The 19,971-nt window shown below is 37.9% G+C and overlaps 1 protein-coding gene and 1 pseudogene across 2 annotated transcripts in view; one reads left to right on the top strand and one right to left on the bottom strand.

Annotated features, from left to right (window-relative positions):
• The window catches only part of UBXN4 (UBX domain protein 4), a 59,216-nt gene that overhangs the window by 2,722 nt on the left and 36,523 nt on the right, over positions 1-19,971 (top strand). Inside the window, exons 1-5 of one of the 2 annotated variants that reach the window (XM_088021734.1) lie at positions 4,388-4,519; positions 5,549-5,651; positions 8,842-8,870; positions 9,390-9,508; positions 10,141-10,315. In XM_088021734.1, the coding sequence (XP_087877860.1) occupies positions 5,572-5,651; positions 8,842-8,870; positions 9,390-9,508; positions 10,141-10,315 (403 nt within the window). In that variant the 5' untranslated portion in view covers positions 4,388-4,519; positions 5,549-5,571. Of the gene's footprint in view, positions 1-4,387; positions 4,520-5,548; positions 5,652-8,841; positions 8,871-9,389; positions 9,509-10,140; positions 10,316-19,971 lie in introns of those variants that run through there. The other variant, XM_028101295.2, reaches the window with a different exon arrangement.
• LOC114207283 (transcription elongation factor A protein-like 1) lies at positions 13,113-13,623 on the bottom strand (annotated as a pseudogene).

The following is a 19,971-nucleotide window of genomic DNA, read 5'->3' as shown; positions in this document are numbered from 1 at the left end:
ATTAAAAAGATATCTTAAAGGCTGGAAGAAGTGGTCTTAAGGGTATACTTTGTTTCATATAACCCCTCATTTGGGAAGCACTTCAGGCAAATTGATTTCATGGATGAATTAAAATTGTAGGATTAAAACTGGAGAGATTACTACTAAGTCAGAGAAGAACTTAGCAGGTGTTTTCAAGGTCGTATGTCTTTGTAAATTGAAAGAAAGAAAACTGAAGATTTTGATTCTGTTCTTGGGAAGGTAGAATATTCTGACAAGGATCCTGAAGCAAAGGTGTCAGTTCACAGACTAGTGTTGCTAGTGGGCTAAACTTTTCACGACAGACACTATTTACTGCCTTTTTAGGTTCAAAAAGACCACAAAAGCTTTTAGATTTTGACTAGTTGACGTTTTCTGGGTTGGAATTCCTGGCTGTACTAAGATCTGCAACTCTTTGCTTCTGAGTTTGTATTGTTCTTTTGTTTGTTTGTTTTTAAGATTTTATTTTTTAAAAATCTCTAAGCCCCATGTGAGGCTCGAACTCACAACCCTGAGATCAAGAGTCACATGCTCTACCTACTGAGCTAGCCAGATGTCCTTGTATTGTTCTTTTTAAGTGTCTTTACTTTGGGTACTGCTGATACTACCAAAGATACAACATTTTCTACTAAAATTTTAGGCTGACCTAACTCCATAGCATAGTTCATATACCAATTAATAAGAAACTAAAGATACTGAAGTTGGCAGTTAATAATCTTACTCCATAGAGTTAAGGTAGGTTTGCAGTGAGTTAAGTAATTCCATTCAACCTTATGTCTCTGTTAGTCAAGCAGCTGTTGCTGCCACTAGGCTGAGCTATGGACAGACACTGCTAACGGGGATGTGATATTTGGGACCCTCCCCACCTGGTACGACATAGTAAGAAGTACCAACCTCAGAAATAGGAGATCCATACTTCTAGCCACCCACTCATCATCCCCACTTAGATGCCTCATAGGATTCTCAAGTATAAAAGTATGTTTACTGCCTGAACTTGTGTTTCTCCCCATCAGTGTTGTACATTTAGTAAATGGCATGACTTTTACATTCAGGTGGATAAACCGTAGTGTGGGAGTCATCTTTGAATCTCAACTCTTAAGTCTCCTCTTGTCTCGTGTTCCCTGTTGTTTATGACATTCCCAGTCACACAGGCCTTTTCCTACACATAAAATCCTGCTTAGTGAACTGTTCAGACTCTTGGCCCAGCTCAGCCTTTTCATCCTTTATGTCTTCCCTTAAATGCCACCCCAGAGAAGCTTCCCTGACTGATCTAAAAAGGTCTCGTTATTTTCTTAGATCTGTTCTTTTTTTTCACTGTATTTATTACTATAATTATTTATAACTGTTTACTAAACAAGTACATTTTTTGTACCATTAGATTTTTAAACTCCACAGAGGGCAGGCGATGTCTCATTTGTTTCACATTTAGCTTATAGTTTTCCTCATTTGCTTCCTCAACATCTGGGAGTCTGCTAATGGGCAGACTGTGGATGCGTTGTACTCCCTATTTACTTTTCCATGGCCAGATTTGTCAAACTCCTATTCCTGGATCATCTCACATAGAATATACTCAAATATGCAGCATTGGGGCGCCTGGGTGGCGCCAGTTGTTAAGTGTCTGCCTTCGGCTCGCAGGTCATGGTCCCAGGATCCTGGGATTGAGCCCTGCATCGGGCTCCTTGCTCCGTGGGAAGCCTGCTTCTCCCTCTTCCCCGCTTGTGTTCCCTCTCTCGCTGTGTCTCTCTGTCAAATAAATAAATAAAATCTTTAAAAAATATGTATATATATGCAGTATTAGTCAATTATTGTAGGTATGCCAAGATACTTACTATACCAGAAATTTAGCTGTTCATTCCACAAAATACTTACTGAGGGCTTGCTATATGCCAGGTACTTACCATATGCCAGGTTGTATTGTAGGCATTTGAGTTATATTAGTAAATAAAAAAGAAAACAGTCCTTGCTTTCATGGAGCCTGCTTTCTAGTTGAGGGAGACAGTAAATATAGTAAGTAAAACACATGGTTTATTAGAAGATCCTAAGTATTACAGGGGGGAAAAAAGACCAGGAGATTAGGGAACTTTGGGAATGTCTGAAGGCTGTCATTTTATTTTTTATTTGTATATATTTGTATATATGGGACTTGTGGGACTTGAGCTCATGACCCTGAGATCAAGAGTCGCATGCTCTACTGACTGGGAGACAGCCAGCTGCCCCTAAAGGGTGTCATTTTAAAGTAGTGTGTAGTAGGGAAGCCTTTATTGAGAAGGTAATATTTGACCAAGAACTTAAAGGAGTTGAGTGTTAACCGTCTAAATATCTGAGGGAAGAACATTCCAGGCAGAGGAAACACCTAGTACAAAGACCTTAAAGTAAGAGTGTTTTTGTATTAGCTGAATAGGAAAAAGGTAAAGAGAAATGAGGTCAGAGGTAACTGGAGGCATGAGACCATTTGTAGGGAGTTTGACTTTTAATGTGAGGGAAATTGGGAGCCATTGTAGGATTTTGAGCAGAGGATTGATGTGGTAAGACTCTTTAATGAAAGTTGGCATGTTAAGAACAGACTGAGAAGCTTTGCCACATCTACTGCAGCCAGCAGTCAGACTGTTGGCATTCCAGAAAATGTCGACATCACTGTGAAGGGATGCATAGTTATTGTGAAAGGCCCCAGAGGAACCCTGTGAAGGGACTTCAATCACATCGGTGTAGAACTCCATCTCCTTGGAAGGAGAAAGAAGAGGCTCCGAGTTGACAAATGGTGGGGAAATAGAAAAGAACTGGCTACTATTCCCATTACCTGTAGTCATGTAAAGTATATGATCTGGGGGAGGGGGTTCTCCTGACTGGCTCAGTCGGTAGAGATGTGATTCTTGATGTGGGGTCGTGAGTTTGAGCCCCACGATGGATGTAGGGATTACTTTTTTTTTAAAGATTTTATTTATTTATATGACAGAGAGAGACACAGCAAGAGAAGGAACACAAGCAGGAGGAGTGGGAGAGGGAGAAGCAGGCTTCCTGCGGAGCAGGGAGCCTGATGTGGGGCTCGATCCCAGGACCCCGGGATCAGGACCTGAGCCGAAGGCAGATGCTTAATGACTGAGCCACCCAGGCGCCCCAGGTGTATAGATTACTTTAAAAAAAAAAAAGGGCGCCTGGGTGGCTCAGTTGGTTAAGCGACTGCCTTCGGCTCAGGTCCTGATCCCAGGGTCCTGGGATCGAGTCCCACATCGGGCTCCCTGCTCAGCAGGGAGTCTGCTTCTCCCTCTGTCCCTCTTCCCTCTCGCGCTCTCTATCTCTCATTCTCTCTCTCTCAAATAAATAAATAAAATCTTAAAAAAAAAATAAAAAAACAAAAAAAATCAAGGGGGCTACACTGGGCTTTCCTTACAAGATGAGGTCTTTGTATGGTCACTTCCTCATAAATATTGTTATTCAGTAGAATGGTTGTCTTGTTGAAATCTGGAATTTCTTGGTTGAAAAACACATCTGTGGGGTTTGGATGAGGCCAAGTATTGTTTGTTCAGTGTCTCAAGTCCAGAAGGATGAGTTAATTTTGAAGGAAATGACATTGGACTTGTATCAAACTCAGCTGCTTTGATTTAGCAAGCCACAACAGTTAAAAACAAGGATATCAGAAAGTTTTTGGACGGTATCTGTGTTTCTGAAAAAAGCAGAATTCAGCAGGCTGATGAATAAGATCTAAATTGTCCAGCTACAGCAACAGCAAGATGCTAGATGATTTTTCAGACTAACCTGTGGTATTTTAAAAGATGCAATAAAAGCTATATTGATTGGCATGGGGGGGCTAGATTGGGAAGGGAGACCAGTTAGGAGGCTATTGTAATCATCTAGGGTAGATGTGGTAGTAGAAATCAGGATGGTAGCAGTGAAAGTGGTAAGAAATAGTTACATTCTGGATATGTTTTGGAGACAGAGTCAGCTGAAGTCAAGGATAATTAGTTTTTAGCCTAAAAACTGAAAGGATGTAGTTACCTTAAATAGGTAACTGAGATGAGGAAGGCTGAGGGTGGATTAAATAGGGGAAAGGGGCTACACATGAGAAGAAAACAGCTTATGGAAGAGTAGATATAGAATTATCTCATTTTTGGTAAACAAAAATGTGACCTAAGAAATTTTTTAATATTTAAATTGGCAGAGGTTGTTCACTTTTGAGAAAGCACTTAGCTCTGCTAAACGTCAGAAGTATTTTTCATTGACTTACTTGGGTGAGTTTCCTTCTGCCCACCAGTAAGTGGTTATGTCAAAGTCTAGACATTACGTCTAAAAAGGAAGTAATATCTGATAGATATAACTTTTAAAACATTTTGTCATTGAAGTATGACATACAGTATATTAAGTGAAATATATTAAGTGAGCAGCTCAGTGAATTTTTATATATTAACACACTTGTGTAACTCTCCTCCAGATAAGATAAAAATATTTCCAGCACCCCCAGAAGGCTCCTTCATGCTCTTTCCCAATCAGTAGCACCACCACCCAGGTAACTGCTATGCTGAATTCTATCACCATAGATAACTTTTGGATCAGCATAACTTTTTTGTTTTTAATAAAGATTTTATTTATTTATTTGACAGAGAGAGCACACAGCAGGCAGAGAGGCAGGCAGAGGGAGAGGGAGAAGCAGGCTTTCCGCTGAGCAGGGAGCCTGATGCAGGGCTCGAACCCAGGACCCTGGGATCACAACCTGAGCCGAAGGCAGCCGCTTAACCAACTGAGCCATCCAGGCGCTCCAACATAACTTTTTTTTTTTTTAAGATTTATTTATTTTAGAGAGCACGTGTGCATCCATGTGAGCAGGGGGAGGGACAGAGGGAAAGGAAGAGAGAAGCAGACTCCTGCTGAGTGTGGAGCCCATCTCAGGTCTTGATCTCAAGACCCTGAGATCATGACCCGAGCCGAAATCAAGAGTGGACATTTAACCAACTGAGCCACCCAGGTGCCCCTGGATCAGCATATCTTTTAAAATTAGCATACCTATAATAAAAGGGAAGTCCAAAACTGCAATCAGAATTGTACCTGCTTCTGTCTACTTTGGAGGAATTCTGGGGAGTGATGCTGTGGTGTGGGAACATTGAGCTCGACAGAAAAGTGCTACATAAAGGAAGAGTATTGTGCACTTATTTTCTAAAATCACATGTATAAAAGCCAAAATAGCTGCTGTACATTTCTACTATGACTTCCAATTATTGTGATACCATTTGCTTCATAATTTCGATGTCTTTTTTTAGAAAATACTTTGTAAAATCGAGATACCTTCATTTTTCATTACATCGTCATTACTTTTTTTTTTTTTAGCTGTCTAAGCTGTTTTTCATTACTTTTTATAATGTTAATAGTGCATATAATCATGCTTTTCATTTTATGGGAAAATTTTAGTTTTCAAACTTGGTAGAAAATACCAATTTATTTGTAGTATTTATGGAATTATATTTTATTTGAAATTCCATATTCTAAGGGAAAAGAATCAGCAGATATTAGCCTTAATAACTATCCTTGAAATGTTTTACAGGTGATGATGAGCAGTCTACACAGATGGCTGCAAGTTGGGAAGACGAGAAAGTGACAGAAGCATCTTCAGACAGTTTTGTTGCTATTAAAATCGATACCAAAAGGTTTGCTTATATATGTTAATTTTTTAAACATTATAACCATTGTCTTTTGTTGTGATTTATGGTGATATTCTTAGATTATAAGAATGTTGATTTTTCTCTAGGGCCTGTTGGGGACTTAAATTCTGATTGCCATTTTCCAAATACATCATGAGATCTTGCTGAAAAACTTTTAAGTTCTATTGGTCCACCAAGCAGCAATGTGACATGTACCAGGAATGCAAAAGAACTGTGATCCTTAGCTTCTAAGAACTTGGAAGTAAATGTAAATTATATATCGATTATCTCTGGGAGGTTGACCACTCTCTGGATCCTATTTTGGGAATGAAGCTGTTTAATTCAGTAGGAGTAAGGACTTTTTTAGGTCCCTCACAGTACTTGATATCCACAAGTCTCTTTTATTTGTTAATCCATTCCTTCTTCTCCCCCCTTAAAAATGTTTTTTGATTGTAGAAAATTTCAAACATAATACACAAGTAAATGAAAGTGTAATGAACTCCCATGTACTTGTCAACTACTTTAGTAATTATCAACTTATAGTCAGTCTTGTTTGAACTATACCCCGACCCATTTCCACTCATCCCGTATAATTTTGAGGCAAATCTCAGTCATCATGTCACTTCATCAATGAATATTTTAGTATGTCTCTAAAAAATATTTTTTAACATTAATTAACCTAAATTTAATATGTGAAGAACTAAATTTTTAACATAACTGTAATACTTCAAAAACAAATTAATAAAACTTTCTTTAATAGCAAATATCCAGCTACTGTCCATATTTTCAGTTGTCTTATCTATGTCATATTGTATTCTTAATTTATTATAATTTGGTTCAGGATCCATCATGGTCCACACACTGTGATGTGTTGATCTCTCTCAAGTCTCCTTTAGTCTGTAGACTCCTCCCACCTTTTTTCTTTGCAATTAATATTTTGGAGAAACTAGGTCATTCATTCTTTAGTTTCCTACAGTATGGATTTTGTTGACTGCATCCCTGTTAGTGTTATCTAGTATGTTCCTCTGTCCTCTATTTCTTGTAAATTGACAGTTGGATTCAGGTTAGATTTTTTTTTTCCATCAAGACTACTACATAAATAGTGATAATGTCTTCCATTCTTCCATTAGAAGGCACATAATGACCTATTGTCTTACTTTATGATGTTAGCAGCAGGCATCAATGATCAGTCCTAGAAGCATTAATTCATTAGCAGCTATAAAATGGTATTTTTGTCCTTTTGATACTGATAATATCAGAATGAGTGGTGGTTGAAAATTACTGTCAAGATTAAAATATTTAGCAACTTACCTGTAAGTTTGTAGGTTTTTTTTTTTAATTTTATTTGTTTAAGTAATCTCTACACACAACGTGGGGCTCAAACTCATGACCCTGAGATCAAGAGTCCCATGCTCTTCTGACTGAGCCATCCAGGTGCCCCAGTTTGTAAATTTTTTACTAAAAATTTTTCAATATTAAAAATGTCATAGAACAAATCATAGTGGTTTGCTTCATAGGAGTTACTGAACTATGTATTTATTGAGCTATAATCCTTAAAAAAATGAATCTTACCATTTTAATGTATATTCTGTCATTTATAGTGTCCATTATTTCCAGAAGTACCAGTAATGGCAGGAGGAGTGTAGGGGTATTTTGGAAATGTGGAAGAGATGAGAATATCAGAATTCTTGAGGTTATATACAGCTGATGTATCTAGCAATTTTTTTTTTATTAAGAAAGAGAGAGGGGGAGGGGCAAAGGGAGAGGGAGAGAGAGCATGTTAAGTAGGCTTCACGCCCAGTGAGGAGCCCACTGCAAGGGCTTGGTCTCACATCCCTGAGATCACCGAACTGAGCCAAAATCAAGAGTCAGACACTTAACCAACTGAGTCACCCAGGAGCCCTGTATCTAGCGTTTTAAAAACAAATTTCTTTATTTTTTTCTTTTTTAAAAACAAATTTCTAAAAGCGGTTGCAGGGATACCTGCAGGGATACCTGTGTCCCATAGGATGGTTGCTGTTTGTTTCCTTATGGACTGCTTGGTAATAGAATCTAATGTGTCTTTTAAATGATGAAAGTAAATTTTATATATTATATAATAATTATGAAATTATCTAATGTTTTAGTAACATTCTAGTGTGTATTTATTTATAGAGATAGCCTCTGTTGAAAATAGACTGGTAGGAGATATATCAGAAGTTTACATTGGTGGGGCGCCTGCCTCGGTGGCTCAGTGGGTTAAGGGTCCCACTCTTGATTTCAGCTCAGGTCGTGATCTCAGGGTCCTGGGATAGAGCCCTGCGTTGGCCTCTGTGCTCAGCAGGGAGTGTACTTGAAGATTCTCTCTCTCCTCTTCTGTTGCCCCTCTCCCCCAAAATAATCTTTAAAAAAAGTTTACTTTGGTTAGTTTTGGGAAGGTAGGACTCTTGGCAATTTTTTTCTTTATACTTTCCCATTCTATTTTCAGATGTTTTTATGATAATCATGGTTTATATTCAGAAAATGAAATTTCTAATTGTTGGAAATATTAATTTGATTCTTGGTATTATTGACCCACAGTAATAGAGATACAGTAAAAGAGATACTAATGTATCTCTTACTTGTATCATAATGTAAAGTCCCACCTATCCCTGTCCCTAACCACCCAGTTCCCTTCTCTGGAGTAACCAAATCTATTTTCCTCCCCTTTCTTACATTCTTGTTTATTTTCCTCCCCTTTTGTACGAAAGTGGTAGCATTTTGATACACTTTTTTGTATCTTTTTAATGATTGCTTAGTTTTTACTGGTGGATATTTAGGTTGTTTTGAATCATTTCTTATTACAAAGTACTGTATCATTTGCACAAGTAAGTTATAAGCATTAATAGCTTCTTGTTACAAGTTAAGATACTGTATTCAGGTATACTTGGCTGCTGAGGAAACAACATGGCAGATACCTGCTTGATTTTTTAGTCCCCAGATCCAGCCACCAGTTTGTGGGTTGCAAGAGCAAGTAGCTCTTTAATCCGAAAATGATAAAACAAAGCAAAAAAGGTCTGTAAAATAAGAATTGCACTTTTCTCCTCCCACTTGATGACTGTGAAAGGAACTAGTACTTTCAGAAAAATCATTTTAATTGGTTCAGTAAATTTTTATAAAAACAACTATTTGGAAAACGCATGCATCTAGTGATTTTCTGTTTGATTTTGTTTTACAGTGAAGCCTGCCTACAATTTTCACAAATCTGTATCCTTTCAATAAACAATTGGTTTGATACATATTTTGCTTGAGGATTTGCCTTTCTTTTGGTTAATTCATGACATCTTGAAATTACTCATTTTTATTTAAGAACTCTTGCATTCTTGTTTATTGAAAATTTATGTTACTAAGTGTCCTTTGAGATAATACATTGTAACAAAGGGGATCATAGAGAGTTTTTTTATTGTCAATATCTGGAAAGCAGTGTGGAGCAGTTTGGTTGGAATGTTAGAAGAAGCTGTTAAGGGGCGAGATAGATGTAAAAGTGACAATAGAGGGGAATGTAGTGGATGTTCTCCACTCAGTTATACAATACAGATAAAACATAAATCAGTTTATCACATGCATGACAAGCATAATGATAAGGTAGTTGAAATTATTTGGTAAACGTGTTGGCTGATGACATTGTGAAATTCACAAAGATTTGTTTTGCTTTTTTATCAATAATATTTCATAAAATTATCCCCTTGTTTTTCATGAATTGTTAGACTTAATTAAATTGTACAGATCCCGTAGTGTGTGTTCCATCCAGTTTCTTTATTGGAGACAGTGGAATTCCCTTGGAAGTAATAGCAGGAAGTGTTTCTGCAGATGAACTTGTTACCAGAATTCACAAAGTCCGGCAGGTGAGAAGGAACAGAATTTTTTTGTTATAACCATGGGAAAATGGTATGTCAGAAACTTGACATTGGGATATTTTTGGAGCTGCTCTGTATAATCAGGAACCTGCCATGCCATTAAAGTTTTAAAAGGTAGTAAATATTATTTTCCTGGATTGGTTTTGAAAAGTAGCATTGTGAAGTTGTAAGTACCTGAACCTAATGAGTGACTTCTTACTCTCCCTTCTTTCCTCCCTCACTCAACTACTAATACACATCACTATTCCTTTGTTGCAAGAGAGAGGTTGCACATTAAGTTCCCAAACTGTATTGCTTGACACATTTTAAGGAATTTAGTCAATTTCTCATTAGTGTCCTCTTTGGGCAAATAGCTAAGATAGCTTCAAACTTTTTTCCTTGAATTCTAATTTGAAGGAATATCATTGTGCTTTGAAAATCTTTTTATGTTCTTGTCACATTGTAGTTGAATTCCATAGTGTGATTATATGATGTTTAGGATTACCCAGTTAGATTCATGTACTTAGGAGGTTTAGTACTTTTCCCTCCTATAGAGACAGTTGACTTATATTTTGGCCTCATCTGCCAGGTAGGTTTAGATTCTTACCTGTTCATTAAATTCCAATGTGTTTTCTCCCTAGATGCACTCATTAAAAGGTGAAACATCGGTGGCAAATGGCAGCCCGTCAGAAAGTTCAGTCTCTACTCCACCCACCTCATGTGAACCTAACAACACTTCTGAAAACTCTCAGTCCAGAAATGTGGAGCTTTGTGAGACACCACCCACTTCTGATAGAAAGTCAGATTCTGCAACAGGTAATTTTTAGTGTACCCTTTTGGGTATAGGTAAAAATACTCCATCACTTTGTTTTAAAGGCCGGGGATTAATACCCTTAAAAATAGCCTGTTTCTCAAACTCTGTGACATTCATTTAACTTAAAATTTAAAGGTTGTCTTAAATACAGGTGTTGGTCATATAGTGGCAGAAGAGAATAAAGTCAGTGAATATGCCTTTCAAATCCAAATAGGCAACAGTCCAGAATAGTTGATTTGTAATTTCTTTTACTGTGCTGTAGTTCAGGGACTGTCATTATGACACTTAACAATTTTATAAATTTCCAGCCAGAGGATCTTGAAAGGTCCAAATGAGCTAATGTATTTGGAATTGTTTTTATAACCTATAAGATACCGTACACATTTAAAAAATAGTATTTGCATTTTTAGAAAATAGAATTAAAAGATAAAATTGTGGAAATAAAAGATGTTACTGCAGAGGGGTTGATAGAAAAGGCAAAAGAGAAAATTTATACTATATATTAGGGATTGTGTTCAGAGTTGCTTGGTGTAATATATCTTTGTATTGGGCAACATAGAGTTAGATAAATCAAGAAGTTAGTAGATTAGTATCCTAAAAGATAATCCTACTCTAGCATCCCAGATAGATAATTATCAAACCTCTATTAACTAACAGGAAGCTCATTACCTTGCAAGAAAGCCTACTGTCAAAGTCCTAGTTTTTAGAAAAATTCTTCTTTAATTGAGATGAAATTTGATGCCCTGTAATTTCTCATTAACTTTAGTGCTACTTAAGAAGTTACACATAACAGGTTTTGAATATTTGAAGAATAGCTGCCAGGTCCCCTCTCAGTAGTCTCATTTTGAGGTTTACATCTGCAGATACTCAAATTCTGGATGCATACAGAACGAGGGGATGCTATAGTGAATGTAGCCCATTTAACTGTACAGCAGGATACTTATCTTTTACGCTTACCTGGATATTTATCATTGCCAAATTCTTCATTCCTTTTTGAATATGTTTTTCTCTGGTATCATTTTCTTTCAGCCTGAAAATTTTCCCTTAGCATTTCTTTCTTTTTTTTTTTAAGATTGATTGATTTATTTGAGAGAGGGCATGTGCAAGGGGAGGGAGGGGCGGTGGGGGGAGAATTTTCAAGCAGACTCCCTGCTGAGCATGGAGCCCAGTGCAGGGCTCTATCTCATGACCCATGAGAATATGACCTGAGCTGAAACCAAGAGTCGGACATATAACTGACTTAGCCACCCAGGTGCCCTTTGCTTAGCATTTCTGATTATGCAGGTCTTTTGGTAAAATACTTCTCTTTGTCTCTGAAAAATGATTCTTCATTTAGATCTTCATTCTAGAGGGATATTTTTACCGGATACAAAATTTGGGGTTTACAGTTATTTTTTTTCAACTCTTTAAGGATCTTCTGGTCTCCATAGTTTTCTGATGAGAACTTTCTGTTGGTAGCAGTGTTTCTCCGTATATGGAATATATTACTTTTCTCTCTACTTTCAGGATTTTCTCTTTCTTTGGTTTTCAGCAGTTTGACCATATTAATGTGTAGATGGGCTTTTCTTTGTGTTTATTCTGCTTGGGGTTTGCTGAGCTTCTTAAATCTGAAAATGTATGACTTTTACTAAATTTGGGGAATTTGGAGCCATTATTTATTGAACTGTTTTTCTCTTAGCTTGCTAGAAATAATTACATATATGCTAGGCTTCTTTGATATTATCCCACAGGTTCACTTTTTTCTTTTTTTTCTCCTCTTTAGATTGGATAATCTTGTTGATCTATAAGTTCACTGACGTTTCTTTATCATCTCTTTCTGTTCTGCTCTTAAGCCCATCTAGTGAATTGTTATTTTATTTTTATTCTAAGATTTTTTTTTTTTTTAAGATTTTATTTATTTGTTTGACAGAGAGAGACACAGCGAAAGAGGGAACGCAAGCTGGGGGAGCGGGAGAGGGAGAAGCAGGCTTTCCTCTGAGCAGGGAGCCCGATGCAGGGCTTGATCCCGGGAGCCTGGGATCATGACCTAAGCTGAAGGCAGATGCTTAACGACTGAGCCACCCAGGCACCCCTAAGATTTTTATTTTTAAGTAATGTCTTTGTCCAGTGTGGGACTCAGACTTAAAACCCTGAGATCAAGAGTCATATTCTCTACTAACTGAGTTAGCCAGGTGCCCCTAGTGGATTTTTATTTTAGATAAAACTTGGTAATATATTTATACTTTTTTTAAGTTAACCTTTTCTTTATAGACTTTTTTTTTTTTTTACTTTTAAGTTCTGAGAAGTATTTATTAAGTGCCACATTGTCTTTATAAGCTTATTGACAGTTTTTAAAGTTTTTCCATTATATATTTTTGCAACAAAAGTAAAATGTTTGTCTTGACAAATGAGAAGTTCCAATGAAGCAAAAATGGAAAACAAACCAGAACACCTATTACCTTAGTTAGCCACTGTTAAGCCATTTAAAGTATATACTTTCAGTTTTTTCTTTGCATATTAATATAAAATATACATTTTTTACAAAAATGGGATACAACATACACTTTTCGGAAAATTGTTTTTCACTTCACAATAGATAATGTACATCTTTTCATGCAAATGGGTGAGACTCATGATTGAAAAAGGGAAACTTCCAGCTTGTGGGTGGGGAAAACCCAATTTTATGCCAGTTACAAGTGAAACACCTAGAATAAAGCCATGTGAAAAGTTATAATTGAGATGGGGAAAGGTATATGAGAAAATACAACCTTCAGCTGGCAATACTTACATCAGGCAAAACAGAATTGAAGGCCGAACACATTAAATAGGATGAGGACGATTCCATCTCACCTTCCAGGGCATAACCATCAATTTGTTGCGTACTCTTTTCGTTTCTTCCATCTCCTCTGCTACCTTTATCATCTCCTCATTGCTTAAATTTCTGCCGTGTATGTCCCCTCTAAATTGTGGGCAAGAGTGAGCCAGCCTCTCTTTAAAGCTTCCTTCGTCTAGCTTATGATTTTCCCACTCCACGAGGAGGCTGCTCCATGGGAGGGCGCTCTTCAAAAAGGTCCCTTCTAGAAAGGTGCTCCTGAGGAGGGTGCTCCTCGGACACCAGCATCTCGGGAAAGAGCTCAGGAAGGAGCTCCTTGGGAAAGAACTCCTCCTCCAAGGACTGCTCCTCGGAAGATGGTTCCTCCGGAGACTGCTTTTTGGGAGAGTGCTCCACAGGAGGCTGCTCCTCATCCATCTTCGGTGCGCTCTGTGGCTGTTCTTCATTTTCTTTGCACGATTTTTCCATGTTCAGGACTGTCTGGAACTCTCCTGGCGGTTTGCTCTAGGAGTCCTCTCCTTGAGGTGCACCTCTCCTTGAGACCTGCAGACCTGCAGACTTCCTTCTGCTCTTCCCCTCGACCAAAGGGCAGGAGGCAGACGGTGTCTGGACAGGCAAAAAGGACCAGGAGAGAGGGACTCGGGCAGACGTAGGCTCCTGGTCACGTGAGGGCCGTATGTCACCGCCGAGCTCAGATCCCCAGTTACCTTCTTAATAGACTTTTAAAATATTTTTTATTTTTATTTTTTTTAGAGAGAGAACTCATACAAGTGGGGGAGGAGAAGAAGGTGAGAGAATATTAAGCAGGCTCCATGCTCAGTGCAGAGCCCAATGTGGGGCTCGATCTCACGACCCTGAGATCATGACCTGAGCTGAAATCAAGAATCGGTCACTTAACTGACTGAGCCACCCTATAGACTTTTTTTTATTATTTATTTATTTATTTATTTATTTATTTATTTATTTATTTATTTATTTTTAGAGCAGTTCTAGGTTTACAACAAAATTAAGAGGAAGGTACAGATTTCTTGTATACCTTCTGCCCCACGATCTACATCCTTCACCAAAGTGGTACATTTGTTACAACTAATGAATCCACGTTTGACATATTATAATCAGGAAAAGTCCGTAGTTTACATTAGAGTTTTCTCTTGGTGTTCTACATTCTATGAGTTTGGACAAATGTATAATATAGGACAAAGTATTTTTGCTGCCCTAAAGGTCCTCTGTGCTCTGCCTGTTCATCCTTACTGATCTTTAGTTTTGCCTTTTCCAAAATGTCATATAGTAGTCTTTTCAGATTGGCTTCTTTCACTTAATAATATGCATTTAAGCTTCCCTCATGTCTTTTCATCACTTGATAGCTCATTTCTTCTTAGAGCTGAATAATATTCCATTGTCTAGATATACCACAGTTTATTAATCCATTCACCTACTGAAGGGACATCTTGGTTTCTTCCAAGTTTTAGCAGTTACGAATAAAGCTGCTGTAAGCATCTGTGTGCAGGTTTCTGTGTGAACATAAGTTTTTTAACTTTCTTTGGGTAAATACTAAGGTCATGATTGCTGGATTGTGTGCTAAGAATATGTTTAGTTTTGTAAAAAGCCATCAAGCTGTCTTCCAAAGTGGCTGTACCATTTTGCAGGTAAAATGATTCTGGATTTTCTTATTCTTTCCATCTCCTCCTCCTCTTTTAACTTTTTATTTTGAAATAGTTTGACCCACAGAAAGTTACAGTAGTTATACTTGGTCCCTGAGTACCCTTTACCAACATTTTATTCAATTTATCTTTTAATTCATTTCATTTTTTCTTTACCTCATTGAGTTATAATGCCTCTAGCTCATCTCAGGATTGCCGTTTTTTTTTTTTTGTCTTTTCCCCTGAGAATGAGTCACATTTTCCTTTTGGATCTTGTGTCAAGAAATTTTGGATTGTATCTTGTACATTGTGTAGACACTCTGGATTCTGTTATATTCCTACAAACCGTGTTGATGCTTTTGTTTTAGTAGGCACTTAACTCAAACTTTGCCTTACCTGAAGTGTGAGTAGAAGCTCTAATCTCAGTTCTTTGTAACTTTTTGTTTCTTACTTCGTTATGGAAAATTTCAGACTTCTAGAAAAGTAGAGAAAACAGTGTAAGAAATCCCGTGAACTCACTACCTGTCTTCAACTCCTACCTACTCATGGCTGGTATTGTTTCATTGGAGCCCCCTACTCCTCTTCTCCTTCTCTTAGTAAAAGATGAGAGCTTTGTCTGTCTGTCTGTCTGTCTGTCTGTCTATCTGTCTATCTATCTATCTATCTATCTATCTATCTATCATCTATAGTAGGCTCCATGCCCAGTGTGAAGCCCAGCTTGGGGCTTGAACTCATGGCCCTGAGATCGAGACCTGAGCTGAGATCACAAGTCAGTCAGTTAACTGACTGAGCCACGCAGGCACCCCTAAAAGATGAGAACTTTACAAAAATAACCACAGGGCACCTGGGTGGCTCAGTTGTTAAGCGTCTGCCTTCGGCTCGGGTCATGATCTCAGGGTCCTGGGATTGAGCCCCACATCGGGCTCCCTGCTCCGCAGGAGGCCTGCTTCTCCCTCTCCCTCTCCCCCTGCTTGTGTTCCCTCTCTTGCTGTGTCTCTCTCTGTCAAATAAATAAAATATTAATAAATAAATAAATAACCACAAATCGGTATCCCTTATGAAACCTAGGAAATTGAACAGTAATTCCTTTTTATCATTAATTAGCTAGGCAGTATTTATATTACACTAAATTTTTGTTTGTTTGGAGTCAGTCCAGTATATTGTTATTGCTTGATGAGTCTTCCTTTTTCTTTTTTTTTCTTTTTTTTTTGAGTCTTATTTTTCATTTCATAAACAGATTCCCATTCTCACTGTTTTTTTCTGTAACTTCCCACAGTTTGGATTTTGCTGCATTCTTTTTTTTTTTTTTAAGTTTTTATTTTAATCACCCAGTGCTCATCACAAGTGCACTCCTTAATCCCTGTCATCTATTTCATCCATCCCCCACCCGTCCACCTCCCCTCTGGTAACCATCAGTTCTCTATAGTTAAGAGTCTGTCTTGGTTTGTGTCTCTCTTTTCTCACTTTGCTCATTTGTTTTGTTTCTTAAATTCCCCATATGAGTGAAATCATTGGTATTTGTCTTTCTCTGACTGACTTATTTCACTTAGCATTATACTCTGTAGCTCTATCCATGCAGTTGCAAATAGCAAGACTCCATCTTTTTTATGGCTGAATAATATTCCTGTGTGTGTGTGTGTGTGTGTGTGTGTGTGTGTGTGTGTGTGTGTGTGTGTACCGCATCTTCTTTATCTGTTCATCAGTCAGTGGAGTTTGGGCTACTTCCATAATTTGGCTATTGTAAATAATGCTGCTATAAATATAGGGTTGCATGTATGACTTTGAATTAGTGTTTTTATGTTCTTTGAGTAAATACCCAGTGGTGCAATTGCTGGGTCATAGGATAGTTCTATTTTTAACTATTTGAAAAACCTCCACACTGTTTTCCACAGTGGCTGCACCAGTTTGCATTCCCCTCAGTAGTACAAGAGGGTTTCCTTTCTCCACATTCTCTTCAACACTTCTTTTTGATTTTAACCATTCTGTTAGGTGTGAGGTGATATCACACTGTAGTTTTGATTTACATTGCCCTGATAAGTGATGATGAGCATCTCTTCATGTATGTGTTGACCATTTGGATGTCTTCTTTGGAGAAATGTCTGTTCATATCTTTGCCCATTTTTAAGTTGGATTATTCATTTTTGGGGTGTTGAGGTTTTGTTTTAAGATTTTTTTAAGATTTCTATATATTTTAGAGATTGCTCATGTGAGTGGGGTGAGGGGCAGAGGGGGAGGGAGAGGGACAAGCAGACTCCCCGCTGAGCACAGAGCCTGATGCAGGGCTGAACCCCATGACCCTGAGACCATGACCCAAGCTGAAATCAAGAGTTGGACGCCCAACCAACTGAGCCACCCAGGCACCCCTAAGGTTTTATTTTTAAGTAATCTCCGTAACCACTGTGGGGCACAAACTCGCAACCCCAAGATTAAGAGTAGCGTGCTCCATTGAATGAGCCAGCCATTTGCCCCATGGGTGTTGAATTTTTGTTAAGTTCTTTATATATTTTGGTTACTAACCCTTTATCAGATATGTCATTTGCAAGTATCTTCTTCCATTCCAGAGGTTGCCTTTTAGTTTTGTTGATTGTTTACTTTGCAATAGTCCCAATAGTTTTTGCTTTTGTTTCCCTTGCCTCAGGACACATATCTAGAAAGATGTTGTTACAGTTGATATCAGAGAAACTACTGCCTGTGTTCTTTTCTAGGATTTTTATGGTTTCAGGTCTCACATTTGGGTCTTTAATCCATTTTGAGTTTATTTTTGTGTGTATGGTGTAAGAAAGTGGGCCAGTTTCATTCTTTTGCATGTAGCTGTCCAGTTTTCCCAGCACCTTTTGTTGAAGATTCTTTTTCCCATTGCATATTCTTTCCTGCTTTGTTGAAGATTAATTGACCATATAATTTGTGGCTTTATTTTTGGTTTTCTGTTTTGTGCCAGTACTGTACTGTTTTTTTTTTTTTTTTTTTTAAGATTTTATTTATTTATTTGACAGAGACGGCGAGAGAGGGAGAAGCAGGCCTCCCGCTGAGCAGGGAGCCCGATGCGGGGCTCGATGCCAGGACCCTGGGATCATGACCTGAGCCGAAGGCAGACACTTAACCGACTGAGCCACCCAGGCGCCCCAGTACTATACTGTTTTGATTACTACTGCTTTGGGAGCCTGGGTGGCTGAGATGGTTAAGCGTCTGCCTTCGGCTCAGGTCATGATCCGGGGTCCTGGGATCGAGCTCTGTATCGGGCTCCCTGCTCAGCGGGGAGCCTGCTTCTCCCTCTGCCTGTCACCCTGCTCATGCTCTCTCACTCTCTATGTCTCAAATGAATAAAGAATAAAAAAATCTTTAAAAAAAAAAAGATATCCTGATTACTACCCTTTGTGATATAACTTGAAGTTCATAATTGTGATGCCTCCAGCTTTGCTTTTCAAGATTGCTTTGGCTATTTTGGGCTTTTTTGTGATTCCATACAAATTTTAAGATTGTCTGTTCTAGTTCTTTGAAAAATGCTGTTGGTATTTTGATAGAGACTGTATTAAATGTGTAGATTACTTTAGGTAGTATAGACATTTTAACAACATTTGTTCTTCCAGTCCATGGGCGTAGCATCTTTCCATTTCTTTGTGTCCTCTTCACTTTCTTTCATCAGTGTTTTATAGTTTTCAGAGTACTGGTCTTTCACCTCTTTGGGTAGGTTTATTCCTAGGTATCTTATTATTTTTGGTCTAGTTGTAAATGGGATTATGTTCCTAATTTCTCTTTCTGCTGCTTCATTGGTGCATAGAACTGTAACAGATTTCTGTGCAATGATTTACCTGCAACTTTACTGAACTCTAGCTATTTTTTCGTGGCGTCTTTTCGGGTTTTCTCTATATGATATGTCATCTGTAAATAGTAAAAGTTTTACTTCTTCCTTGCCATTTTGGATGCCTTTTATTTCTTTTTGTTGTCTCATTGCTGTGGCTAGGACTTCCAATAATGTGCTGAATAAAAGTGGTGGGAGTGGCCATCCTTGTTTTGTTCCTGACCTTAGGGGAAAAGCTTTTTCCCCATTGAGGATGATGTTAGCTGTGGATTTTGTGTATATGTGGCCTTTATTATATTGAGATCTGTTCTCTCTAGACCTACTTTGTTGAGGGTTTTTGTCATGAATGGATGTTGTACTTTGTCATATCCATTTTTTCTGTCTATTGAAATGATCATGTGATTCTTATCCTTTCTCTGTATTGATGTGGTGTATCACGTTGATTGATACATAAATATTGAGCCACCCTTGGAACCTGTGAGTAAATCCCATTTGATTGTGGCAAATGATTGCTTTTTATTTTTAATTTTTTTAACTAAACTCTACCCCCTATGTGGAGTTTGAACTCGACCCTGAGATCAAGAGTCACATGCTCTGCCAGCTGAGCCAGCCAGGTGAATGATTTCTTTTTTTTTTTGTATTGTTGGATTCAGTTTGCTAGTATTTTGTTGAGGATATTTGCATATGTATTCATCAGAGATACTTGCCTGTAGTTTTCTTTTTGTGTGTTGTCTATTTGGTTTTGATATCAGGGTAATGCTAGCCTTATGGAATATATTTGGAAGTTTTCCTTCCTTTTCTAGTTTTTGAAATCTTTGAGAAGAATAGGTATTAACTGTTCTTTAAATGTTTGATAGAATTTGCCTGTTAAGCCATCTGGTCCTGGACTTTTGGTTCTTGGGAGTATTTTGATTACTGATTCAGTTTCTTTGCTAGTAATTGGGCTGTACAAATTTCTGTTTTCTTCCGGTTTCTCTTTCAGTAGTTTATATATTTCTAGGTATTTATCCATTTCTTCTGGGTTGTTCAGTTTGTTGGCATATATTTTATTACAATATTCTCTTACAGTTGTTTGTATTTCTGTGGTGGTGGTTGCTATTTCTCTTCTCTTACTCTGTTGATTCTATGTACTTGAGTCCTGTCTCTTTTTTTCTTGTTAAGTTTCGCTAAAGCAGTTTTATTGATTTCTTTCAAAGAACCAGCTCCTGATTTCATTGATCTGTTCTAATGCTTTTTAGTTTCTTTTTTTTTTTTAAGATTTTATTTATTTATTTGAGAGAGAGAATGAAAGAGAGAGCACAAGAGGGGGGAGGGTCAGAGGGAGAAGCAGACTCCCTGCTGAGCAGGGAGCCCGATGTGGGACTCGATCCTGGGACTCCAGGATCATGACCTGAGCCGAAGGCAGTC

This window comes from Eumetopias jubatus, unplaced genomic scaffold (assembly GCF_037043125.1).
Source record: "Eumetopias jubatus isolate StellerSeaLion01/CBP00866 unplaced genomic scaffold, mEumJub1_p1.0 scaffold_3, whole genome shotgun sequence".
NCBI lineage: Eukaryota > Metazoa > Chordata > Mammalia > Carnivora > Otariidae > Eumetopias > Eumetopias jubatus.
The sequence above is the reverse complement of the archived record's forward strand: the minus strand, read 5'-3'. Positions and strand labels throughout refer to the sequence as shown.